This window comes from Lagopus leucura, unplaced genomic scaffold (assembly GCF_019238085.1).
Source record: "Lagopus leucura isolate 7727_CA_CO unplaced genomic scaffold, USGS_WTPT01 Super-Scaffold_100012, whole genome shotgun sequence".
In the NCBI taxonomy this organism is placed as follows: Eukaryota; Metazoa; Chordata; class Aves; order Galliformes; family Phasianidae; genus Lagopus; species Lagopus leucura.
In genome coordinates this window covers 2,175,034-2,187,952 of record NW_024962267.1, presented here as the reverse complement: position 1 = coordinate 2,187,952, position 12,919 = coordinate 2,175,034, and the positions used below count along the sequence as shown (strand labels likewise).

At 36.2% G+C, this 12,919-nt stretch overlaps 1 protein-coding gene across 9 annotated transcripts in view; it reads right to left on the bottom strand.

Moving 5' to 3' along the window:
- LOC122181706 (sodium channel protein type 2 subunit alpha) overlaps positions 1–12,919 on the bottom strand; it is a 53,187-nt gene that overhangs the window by 28,583 nt on the left and 11,685 nt on the right. For 3 of the 9 annotated variants that reach the window (XM_042874347.1, XM_042874350.1, XM_042874346.1), the window contains 9 exons: positions 12,522–12,585; positions 11,835–11,976; positions 10,837–11,043; positions 8,427–8,714; positions 4,983–5,363; positions 3,940–4,072; positions 3,138–3,376; positions 2,051–2,224; positions 154–510 (listed from right to left, as the gene is read on the bottom strand). In XM_042874347.1, coding sequence (XP_042730281.1) covers positions 154–510; positions 2,051–2,224; positions 3,138–3,376; positions 3,940–4,072; positions 4,983–5,363; positions 8,427–8,714; positions 10,837–11,043; positions 11,835–11,976; positions 12,522–12,585 — 1,985 coding nt within the window. Of the gene's footprint in view, positions 1–153; positions 511–2,050; positions 2,225–3,137; positions 3,377–3,939; positions 4,087–4,982; positions 5,364–8,426; positions 8,715–10,836; positions 11,044–11,834; positions 11,977–12,521; positions 12,586–12,919 lie in introns of all 9 variants that reach the window. The other 6 variants (XM_042874349.1, XM_042874353.1, XM_042874348.1 and 3 more) reach the window with 3 other exon arrangements.

The following is a 12,919-nucleotide window of genomic DNA, read 5'->3' as shown; positions in this document are numbered from 1 at the left end:
CTTTTCATAGCTTATCAAGGTATACTTGAACCTGGCTTTCAGAAAGGGCAAATGAATCACTTGATTTCTTAGAGTCTTCATTTCTGATTTCTAAACTGCGAAAAGCAGGAAATACATTCTTACATGTTTTAAAAATTTCCACTGATTACATACCACTAAGTTTCCAATCACCATGACCATCATGAAGACAGTAAGGCACATAGTTTGGCCTGCAACCTCCATGCAGTCCCACATCGTTTCTATCCATTCTCCACACAGCACTCGGAATACAATCAAGAAAGAGTGGAAAAAGTCATGCATGTGCCAGCGTGGAAGTTCGCAGTCGCTAGAGATCTTGCAGACACATTCCTTGTAGCTTTTCCCAAAAAGCTGCATCCCAACCACAGCAAAAATGAACACAATGATGGCCAGCACCAGGGTCAAATTGCCCAAAGCTCCCACTGAGTTGCCAATAATCTTAATCAGCATATTTAGAGTTGGCCAAGATTTTGCCAACTTGAAAACTCGAAGCTGCAAAACAGAAGAGCAGTATACAATTATTCACATCATTAACTGTAATTAATCATTGCTATACATCTCATATTCTAATTATGATGTGTTTAGAGCATGTCTCATGCTATTTCTATAAACTTTAGTTACAAAATTTATCTTACCAGTTCTTTGTATAGTACTAAACACTGGTAAGTCCTGATTCAACTCATGAGAAACCAAAAATACTGTCTCTATGCTCATTTCACTTCTGTTAATTCTGTGGAAATATTACTAAAAATAAATCAATGCACGTGAGTTGTGATCAGTTCTACAAGATTATAACTGCTTAGGCATTCCCAGATATCTTTCTTCTTAATTGTCAGAGAGCTGGAAGAAGTGGTTTTTCTAGAAAGATAAACAAGCTAGAGTTGTTAATGACAGGCTCAGAAGTTCCTTGCAAGAGTCTCTCACAACTTTTCTGTCATGGAAAATAAACACCACGTGTCAAAGTTTGTCAAACAACATTGAAAAAAAGTGGACAAAACTAAATGTTATATCAAAGTGCAACTTGAAACAGAAAAAAAAAGGAATGCAATTGGAAAGAAATAGCATATATTCAGACAATCAAAGGAATCTAAATGTAAATCCTATTTAATAGAATAAGACATAAGTAATACACATAGATTCAAAGCAAAATACAGAACTCCATTACTGAGTGAGAAGTCAATCAATATAGATACTGAATTCTAGGAAAATACAACATAATGATTACAGATAACCAGAAAGGGGATGAATTTAAGCCTCATGCTTTTTAAAGGGAATTTACTTAAAAATTTTCAGGCTTGCTTTATGTAAGGCAGGAGGTGATGACTAGGAACTTTAGTTTCATTTCTCTTACTGTGCATGTCTTTTTAAAAGAGCATTTGAACATTAAATTGTCTGCTAGCCTAGCCTTCAGCAAGACCAAGACTTTTCAAGTTCCCATTCATGACAGAGCTATTTAATAACTGACAGAGATAATGGAGAAAGATAGAGGCTTTGGAACAGAAAATGTGTTACACAGTAGAGATACCTGGGGAGAAGATGATAAAGAAGAGGGAAGAAAGGTTACTACTGATGAAAAGTCCCTATCCAAGAAAAATCTTAACACTACTTTCTTCTAACCATGCAAGCAAACTGTTAATGGAAGTTTATCAGCTAAAACTGTCAATAAACTTTTATTAATTAATCAGTTATTTAGTAAGTGTTTTACTTATCTTCAGTCACACGTACTGAGGGTCTGTGCCTCTTGCATTCTTTATTCCCTCATCTATATTTTAAAAAAGACTCTAAAAGACTATTTAAAAAGGTAATTCTTAAAGCACGCTCACTGCAAACAGAATTGATTTTTACAATGTCTTAAAGAAGAAACAGACATTATACTTGCCATCTAGTGGGTATGCAATTTAGTATTTAATAAGTTCTTATACAGGGAACTTCTGATTCAGCCAAATATACAATATACTGCTGAAAAATGAAAGACATAACTGCATAAATATAAAAATATAACATAGAAATAGATATTAATTAGAATATTTACCAATCGGAATGATCGAAGGACAGATAATCCTTCTACATTTGCAAGGCCAAGTTCCATTAAACTAAGACTCACAATAAAACCATCAAAAATATTCCAGCCCTCTTGGAAATAATAGTAAGGATCCATGGCAATTATCTTGAGAAACATTTCTGCTGTGAAAATTCCAGTAAACACCTGCAAGGAAAATACAGTTTCTTACTCCATTTTAATAAGAAATTATTATTATTATTTTTAAATGTAACAGCATCAACTTTTTTAAAAGTTATATCCTCAGTAAGCAATCCATGGTGGATCTGAATACCTTCTCTATATTTTCATACATTAGGTTAGGAATTAAATTCAAATTTAAGCTCACATATGCAGTTCCTGCTTATCTCACAAGGAAGAGATAAATAGGATGCTTCCTATCCATGTGTGTGCTAATATGCACACATAAATAGTGATATATTGTATCACTTCTGATTTTAGTACTCCAATTTCCTCCTCAGATCTCATCTTTGCTCTTAGGACAGCTTTTTTCTTCTAGGGATAAAAATAAGCTTATAAGAAGGAAAAAAAAAGTTAAGAAAAAAGCAACATTGAGCAGAACTATTCTTCTTCAGGATAGCCTGCAAATAGCACTGTCACACATTTTCACCATCTCCTGTTATGTCACAATAAATATTCTGTGCTCACTGGATCTTTCCTCTCTACATCCCCTTGAACATCTAGGACACCAGGAGGAACAAATAAGGTGCATAACAGGTGTGGGAAGGTTCCTTCCATTTATAAGTATTCATTCAAGAGAAAACATTAGATTAATTTCTATAACTATCTTCCATGAGGGAACTTGAAGGATTTAAAAATGAAAATGCATTTTGACTTAATAAATCTTCTGCAAAGGAGAATTAATCTCCACACAACACGAATGGAAAAATACACAAATGTCAACAGAAAGGCATTCAGCATAGCTTAAATATAAATTCAACCATTCCAAGCCTTTTAAATATTTAGTCAGCATTTTCTTTTAAACATATGTACATAGGTAACACGAGTATCATTTAAGAAAAATGTATTTGACATACATGGTACATCACAGAAGACTTACAAGGTTTCCCACTGAAAGGACACCACTAAACTGTTCTGTCATTGGATAGTGCTCCATGGCCATAAACAGTGTGTTTAGAACAATGCAGATAGTAATGGCCAGATCAACAAAGGGGTCCATCACAATCAAATTTACAATATGTTTGACTTTCAGCCAGGGAGTGCAGCAGTCCCAAATCAAGCAAGTGTTAGCAAATTTATACCAGCATGGTGGGCATTTCTGTCTTGATTCCTCAAGTTCTAGAGAGAAAAAGGTAAATAACATTTTAATATATTTCTCATAAAATTTGTCTATTCTATTAGTAAAACTTGGGTATTTCCATTTGGCCTCTGCTATTTCCAAGTTATTTTTGAAACACTGTATTGATGTAACAGTCAAGGCTAATGTCCATTCAAAAAAACCCAGCATTTATCAATTACAATAATCTGTCCCACTATATTTTACACAGAGAAAGAAAGAATACTAAATATTCACTATATAGAATGACCATTCACAATCAAATGCTTCGCATACGATGTAAAGTAGACATATGTCTTAGGAATCCAGTTATATAGAATAAAATATTTCAAATTTTGCTTCTAAAGCATAAACACTTAAAAAGAACCTAAATTTAGGATTGCTTTTCCAAATATATCAGTCATACAGGAAAAAAAAAAAAAAAAAAAAAAAGACAGTCTCCAGGCACAAATCTCACCTTGTCTGTAACATTAGGCCCACTGAAGCTCCATTAAAAAAAAACAGTACTAATTAGTGTATTTTGAATTCACTAGCACTTGCATTACAAAAATTCTATTTCACATACCTTCCATTGTGTTTGTGAGCATGCTGGCTATACTCATTGCTCGCTGCCTTGCACTAGGATCTGTTAGGTAGTCCATAGGAACATGGTAAGAACTAGACCTTCTTTTCCTTAAGTCAGTTTCTGTAGTAGTGCCCTGAAAATAAAACACTGATAAAATAGACTACCAAATGTTCACTTCATAAGAATAACACTGTAAATCATTATAAAGATATAATGGTTTTAAACATTCTGGTGATCTGCCTGATGCTCCATTTATGTTATGATTTTGCAAGAGAATGATGTGTACCTAACTCACTAAATAGATATGTGAGTAGGACTGCTCTTTTGCAAAGGTGTTTGTAAGTATTTTGCTGAATTGGGAATGAAACATTAGAAGAGATTCAAGAAGTCTGTGAACTACAAAAAGTTTCATAATGCTTGTCAATGAGCTCAACCATAAATACCTTTCTTATTAGGCAATAAAGTAGTCCACACAGATAGCTATAAAAGCACAAAGAATAAGTGTATTTTTTTAGGATAACTCATGTTATTTTCTAATGCGTATTTTCAAACAAAATAAGAGAAAAATATTCATTAATGTTGTCAACACAAAATAATCACTAAAAAAATTAACTGTTTGATAGGAATTCTAGCTCATGTAAGTTGTCTTATCATACAGTATTATATCAAAAATATAATGTACGGTCAGCAGGAGATTAAATACTCATTTAATATATTCCATTAAGTAATTTCTTTATAATTATTTTTTCATTTTGATATATTGGTTGATATACAAATACAGAACTTCTTCAGTTACCATAGTGAACCAAGTTATTTAATGGCTTACTGCTATCTTGTTAATTCCCAGTGACCTAATATACATTTACACATATCTAATTAATGAGAGCTAGACAGCTTCAGTTTCTGCTTCAACTTTGAACTGGAATATATGAAAGGAGCATGGACAAAGTGGGAATTATTTCCAAGTTACTAGGCTTTGTAGAAACAGTAGTTGATTATACAGGGAGAGGACACCATGCCTGAGCTATTGCAGACTTTCTTACATTGCTAGCAGTGGTTGCTTTATCAATCATCACCTCTGGCAAAAGCTGTCCAGCAGGTGACGTCAGAGCTGGAGGCCCACCGACTAAAGAAACTACTCCATTACAATCCACAGTGCTGTGCATCTTCCCGTTCACTGGAAGAGGAGGTACCGTCCTGGATGACCTACTGGCCTGACTAATGTTACTGTTGCGCCGTTCACCATGTCTATGAGGAACAAAGAGAGAATCTCTTCTGCTCTCATTGTCTTCAAAAGTGCTGTGCTCATCATCAGCAAAGTCATTTTCAGATCCTACATCCTTTGCTCGACCTCTGAAGCTGAAAAGACTTGTTCTGCTGTTGCGCCTTGGGGAAAACAAGGAGCCACGAATGCTCAGCAAAGACTGTAGGCAAATAAAAACAGCAATTATCAGATGAAAATTCTTTTAGACGTAATGACTTCTTACAGGGAAAAACACAGTGCTAATATGTCTTAAAGGGTAAGATAATCTACAAAGAAATGAACTAGTACAACACCCCCTTAACACACTTCCTTTTGGGTATTAAACAAAGAGCACATAAGTGACAGACATAGACCGTTATTTTACTACATTATTTATATGATACTGACTGGTTTAATTTGATTAAAAGAAACTGCTCAACAGAATTGCTTCCTCTGCCATTCTGCCTGTTTTATTATCAACTGTTCATAAATTGTATAAGCACATCTAGCTACTATTTATCCCTAGCTGGGACAAGTCTGACAGGTTGAATAAAATTTTCTTTGAATTTCCATTGAGTCAGTCTGCACACAGACATAGCTCCCAAATACTGCCCAGTTTACAACAACGTACATATTTTTGCAAGCACTCGTCAAGTAGTTCACTATATGGTTTTCATTTCTTTTTGAAAGTGTTAGCTATCCTGAATATGCAAAGGTGTACATGTAATTTTGCATGAATATCCTCACTAGTCTTCATCATTTTACTCCTGTGAGTATATGTTCTGCTACGGGTAGATCTTCTCAGGATCAGTCATAATAAAGTTCTAATCTTGCAATTATGTTATGTGCTTAACTTTAATTCACGTCAGTGATTCTCCTGACTTGAAAGATTTGATTTTATCATCTGACTTCACCCTCTATGAACAGCAGAGCTGGTACATAACAAAGCAATGTCTTTGTTTCTTTTTCGCAACTTATTTTTATGGATTCAAGCCCATTATTCCAGGCATTGCAAAATGCAGAACAAAAAGGCACTCTGCTATCTAAGTATAACACAACAGATGGATACGAAGAGAGGGAATATGAGTAGGCAAAATTGATGAGTATGATAAACAGTGGTCTTAGCTCACCTGAAGTCACTTCCCTGTCAAGCTTTCTGTAGGCAGCATGGTAAAAGAGAGTTTTAAAGAGGAATTTGAGGAAAGTAATGAAGTGTTCTGTGGAAACTCACAGGAACGTCTTCCAAGCATGAGGGGCAGCATACCAGAAAGAGTTCAAAGAAACTCACTTGAAAAATTAACAGGAGGGTATGGATGCTGTCATGGGTCAGTTAAAGTTGGGACTTGATTTGCTTACTGAAAGTCAAAGTAGGTTGGGAAGAGCTTTAAGCACAGTATGTTTTACAGTATTGAAAACGTCTATAGGTCGATATGTTAACTGGAAGATTAGGTAATAACAATGAGATACCTTTGTGCTCTTTGCAACAATATTCTTGCAGCATTAATAGAGACATGGAAATAAGTCTAAGTTAAAAATAGTTTGCAGTTGTGGTCTAGAGTAGAATTGGGGAAAAAAGGAGACAGAGAAAAAGAAGGAACTTGCAACAGGGCCTTGTGGAAATCCCTTAGGAAACTGTCAAAGCGGTAAAAAGATCTTCTAAAGCACAACTAAACCAGAACTGAGAGGGGACGAAACTATGTTAGGAAGACTAAGTTTTCAAGAAAACATAATAGTCAGTCACACTGAAGGAAAGTGAAATGTCAAGGAAGATGTTAAAGATACAATATAAACCTGCATTTTGTCTAGGAAAAGGTTATTAAAAACTGTAGTGAGTTGAATTTCTGTTGAGCGTGGTAGCTAAAACTCAGAGTGGAAAGGAGCTAGGATTGGAAAACCAGAGAGGAGGGGATCACTAGACTATCATACTACATAGCTGTATATGAATTTTGAAATGAAAAAAGCAAGAGAAGGAAATTGGATGAGGTATGCTCCATTTCTCAACAGATGGATGAACTGAATTGCAGCTGAATAAGGCTGCAGTTTGAATGAAGGCATGAGTAAGAATATGCACCTAAGGGATCAGATGAGACTCCAACATGAAGTAGAAATCAATAGATATAAATGTGAAATTTTGTATATGGAACAGAATGAATCATGAATTAAATTCAGCAATGAAATCTTGACAGTGGTTAGTCAGACAATTAACAGCATAAAACAGTGGCAGACCAAGAAAAAAAAAAGTGGAGGCAGTGCTATGAAAAAAGTATGTTAGGAAGGAAGAGGAAGGACAGTTAACTTGGTAGAAATGACAGTCTAGAAACATTACACTCCCACCACAGTCTGATCAAAAGAGGAAAGTCCTTAATAAGAGTATAACAGATGAAGAGGTTTGAGCTTCTCTGAGAGTGGGAGCTGGAGAAAATGATACATGCAAAGGACATGAATGCGTGTGACTTTTTAAAGAGATGAAATAGGCTTTCCAGAGATAGGAATAGAAGAGGATAAAAAATGAAGGAAGGAATTTAGTAATAGTGGCTAAAAAGGATAGCAATTCATAAAGATCAGGGAGAATCAAGAAGGTGGAGATAAAAGGAAGAGTTGAGGCATAAGTTACACAAAGGGGAAGAGAAAGGACAGAACGGATGGGAGAATGAGATCTGAGTTGCTGAGAAGACAGTCTGAGGCAGGCAAATGAAGAGAAGCTCCTGAAAAGTTTATTAAGTATGACATGATAAAGCTATCAAATGAAATAAATATCTGGATGGGAGATGCAGATGGTACTCTTCTTGTGTCACTGGTGTATAAATGTAGGAGAACAAATGCGAGGACACAGTGCCACATATATTTCCACCTTTAAGATTACACAATTAAAGGTCTCAATTAACTTGCCATATTTCAGGTAAACGTTTATGTTAATTCCAAAGCCCTTACACCCTAAATGTAGCACAAGTCCAACTGAAAACATGAAATTCCTTTTTTGAAGCCACTGTTCATGCTATCTTGATGAGCTCATTTTCATTAACAAAATCAGCAAATACAACTCATTCTAATTAATACATCTTATTTTGATTTTTCACAGATAAATTCAAGAAAATCTCTCTAATTCACACAGTTTCATCTTTGATTGTGTGTATTAACCTGGTCAGATTTTTAAGATTAAATGAATCACCTTGCAAGAACTGACCAAACTACACTATAGGCATTTGTTTCTATGATGACTAGACATTTAATAATACTATGGTACCTGGTGTGGGGAAGAGAATCTCTTTTCATATGTCAGTCTATTCCCCTCAATGGAAAATCGGAAGCCTTTTCTTTTGATGCTGTCCTCTGATTCGGATTTCCGAAATTCTTCCTCATCCTTCTCACCTTCAGCTTGTTCTTTTTGCTTTTTTTTCTTTCTTCTATTCCTTCTCTCTTTAGCACTCTTCGAGCTCAGTTTGGATGCCTCAGAAGAACTTTCAGAGAATCCACCTATTCCACCTACTCCGCTATAATCTCTCGAGTCAGCTGCTGCAGCTGCTGCTGCTGCCTGTATGTACAAATAAGCACATATGCAATTTACAACATTTATATAAGTACACATACTCACTATTTGATTGCTATTTATTGATATTCCTAAAAAAAAAAAAAAAAAAAAAAAAAAAGAATTTTAAGTAAAAGCACTGATCCCATTTCACTGAAACTAGTTTATCAGGAACTATACAGGAACTATAATTTTCCCCTGTCTCCGTTTTCAAAATCACAGAATAGCTGAGGTTGGAAAGGACTTCTTGAGGTCATCTTGTCGAACTCTGCAGCACAGAGTCACCTGAAACAGGCTACCCAGGACCATGTACAGACAGCTTTTGTTCATTTTCAAGTTATCTCCAAGTAAGCAGATTCCACAATATCTCCAGGCAACTTGTTGTTAAATCATTTGTTCACTCTCACACTAAATGAAACAATTTCTATCTCCAATTTGAAATTTTACCTTAATGGTTCTTTTTCATCAGTAGTTATCATAGAATGATAGAATCATAGAATCCTTAAGAGTTGGAAGGCACCTCTGAAGGCCATCTAGTCCAACTTCTCTGCAGTGAACAGGGACACCACAGCTACATCAGCTACTCAGGGCCTTATCCAGCCTCCAAGGCAACCTGTTCCATTGCCTCAACACCCTCACTGTAAAAGATTTTTTCCTTATATCTAATCTGTATCTACCCTCTTTGAGCTTGAAACCATTTCCCCTTGTCATGTCACCACAGACGCAGCTGAAGAGTCTGTCCCCTTCTTTCCTGTAGCTCCTCCAGTATCCTTAGATACTGAAAGGCTTCTATCAGGTCACCTCAGTGCCTTCTCCAGGCTAATGAGCCCCAGCTCTCAGCTTGTCTTCATAGGAGAGGTATTCCATTCTGTGGATCATTTTCATAGCTCTTCTCTGGATGTGCTCATACAGGCTAACACCTCTCCTGTACTAAGGACTCCATATTTGGACACAGTACTCCAGGTGAGGTCTCACCAGCACGGAGTAGAAGAGCAGGATCACTTCTCTTGCCCTGGTGGCTATGCTTCTTTTGATGCAGCCTAGGATACAGTTGGCTTTCTGGGTTGAGAGGGTACATTGCTGGCTCATGTATGGTTTCCCATCCATCAGTGCCCCCAGGTCTTCTTCAGCAGAAGTGCCCTCAGTCCTTTCATCCCCAAACTTCTACTGGTACTGGGGGTTGCCTCAACCCAGGTGCAGGATCTTGCATTTGAATTTGTTGACTCTCATGAGACACACCTGGGCCCACTGCTCAAGCTTGTATAGGCCCCTCAGGATAGCATCCCATCCCTCTTGTGTGTCATCTGCATCCCACAGCTTGGTGATGTCTGAGGGCTGCGTGGAGAGCAGTTATCAGAAAAGACCAAGGCATAAAAGTTGTGAAGTACCTCAGCCTTCTCCTTGTCTGTTGTTACCAGATTGCCTGTATTGCTCACTAGGGGCATATGCCCTCCAGACCTTTCCTTTTCTGGTTGAGGTACCTGTAGAAGCCTTTCTTGTTCTATCTGGCATCCTTTGCCAAGTTCAGTCCAAGTTGAGCCTTGGCATTCCTCACACCATCCTTACACAACCTCACAGCTTCCTTAATTCTTCCCAACAGTACTTATCCCTTTTTCCATTGCCTGTGCATTTTCTTCTTGCTCTTCAGATTGACTAGCAGGTCCCAGTTCAGCCATGCCAGTCTCTTGCCTTCCTTTCTTGACTTGCTCCACCTGTGGATGGAGAGCTCTTGTACCCTGAGGAAAGCCTCCTAGAAGATCTGTGAGCTCTGCTTCGCCCCTTGCCCATGACAACAATGATGTTTTTCCCAAAATGTTTTGTTGACTAATGCCCTGAAGAGCTGGAATTTTGCTTTTCTGAAGTTTAGCTTTCCAATTTTATTTTTTGCCTGTTTCATGTCACTCCAGAGCAGGAACTCAATTACAGCATGGTCACTATAGCCCAGGAGTTCAAGTTTACTCAAGACCACAGAAGAAGTGCTACCTAAAATTTTAAAAATCTTTTGGAAAATGAAAGAATATATAAGATAGGTGGTAATATTTGGGAGTGGGTGACTGAAACTATTCCCATATGTGAACATCCAATTGCAATCATGAGTGGAAAAGGCAGTTTTACTTTAAAAGGATACCTGAGCTTCTTCCTGTTGCTTTTTCAGTTGTTCCAGCATTTGCTGAAATTCTGCTTCTTTCTGTTCTGCTTCTTCCATGGTTGCTTGATTTTGTTCTTCATAGGCCATGGCAACCACAGCCAGGATCAAATTAATCAGGTAGAAAGAGCCCAGGAAAATGACCAAAACAAAAAATATCATGTATGTTTTCCCAGCAGCACGTAGTGTCTGGGAAAAGAGATAATAAAGATTTTAGAAGACTTTTACACACTGTTACATAATCTGGTAGCATCTATTGTATAGATAGAAATACATTGTAAAATTTCTGTTTTATCACAAGAAGATTATGTTAATTTTTCCACATACAACTAGTTAATATTACATCGTAGCTATATGTGCAAAAATCCAAGTTTTGTGTCTGCCATGGCACAGCTGACTATGATTCAGTAATTTAAATAGTTCAGAACTTCTACTAATGAAAATCTCTTATAGGAGTTGCTGCCTCCATTATAACTTTTTATCATAGCCTTTAAACCATTAAACTACTTTAATAGTAATGGGGCTGCTAGTCAGTATCTTACCTTCTTGTCTTATCAGACCCAAACTACAGTGCCACAAAAACAATGCAGCATACAGTATGACATCCTGCACAACATGACACTCCTTCGGGTTAAGGATGTATGTATTTCAGGGACAAGACGTCAGAGACAACATATTTCTACTAGACTGCAAATCAATTTAGCTAGCATCTATCTGCAACATATTTGGGCAAGAAGCATTAACAAGTTCATTTACTCATTTGCGAAAAGGAAACAGTAATTCTTAACAATTATTTCTTATTATGTATTGAGAAGCACACAGAAATCTAAGGCCCCTATTGTTTTAGATAACTTACATATATGAAATAAAAGATGATTTGTGTCCCAAATATCTCAGGTACATGTGAATGAAAAGAACTATGCAAATACTATGTAGTAATGGTATTGGTGATGGTGCTGTTTATTTTAGTAAGTCCTCACCAGCTGGTAAAGATTCTCCCAAAAGTCCTGAGTCATCAATCGAAACAGTGACAAGAATGCCCAACTGAATGTATCAAAACTTGTGTAGCCATAGTTGGGGTTTCTACCAGCTTTCACACATATATATCCTTCTGGACATTGACTACAAAAGAAGAGGAAATGCTATTTTTAACAACTACTCTAGATTACGATATACTGTAAAAATCACAAAATTGATCAGGAGTACTAGCTGCAAAATTTTGAACAAGTAAAACTTTATTCTACATACCTAAGATAAAAAATCCTAGTGGTTTTCAATTTTTAATTCCATTTCCTACTAATATTTCATTGCTATAATAATATAGCTAATAGTAATCTATCCTTCCCTGCAATTTTTCTTATCAGCACATCTCCATCAGCACAAGAGAAGATTGCCATCTAGCACAGCTAATAGTAAATTGTCAGCTGGCTGGCAGTAACTTTTATGCACACAGTATTCATGAGATTACCTTACAAAATTAGTCTAAGGTGCTGAAGAAATTGCCTGGGTAAATTCAAATCACGTAGATGGTTACATTTAGGTATAGTTTCATATCCTACAATGTTGGTAATTTGGAACTCTATGGTACAGCTGATACTTTAGTTAGCCACCTGAGCAATTCTAAGTAGCTTTCTTTCTTCACACAATATGAAAAATGATTTTCTTACCCTGCATCTGAGCTATTGCCACACAGCAGAGCATCATTTTGTCCTTCCAAGAAGTAGAAATGATCTGTTTTTTTTTAAAAAAGGAAAAAGATTATGAAAAAGACCTAAGGAATTTGAGCTATGATTAAAACTTTTACACTTTAAGGAAATAAGCAGAGCTAACAGTTTAATTGTGATATATGATGATCAGAAAAGAAAAAAAAAAAAAGAAGAAAAAAAAAAAGAGAAGTACTGATTTGACAGGAAAATGATGTTTTGTAGAGTCTTAAAGTTGGTCCTTCTTTAGAGAATAGAAAGGCAGTTGTATATGGTATATGTAATTCTCAGTAACCTATACAAATGAATAAGATACAGCTATTGGGTTAATAAATTGTATATGTCAGCAAATGAATAAACAA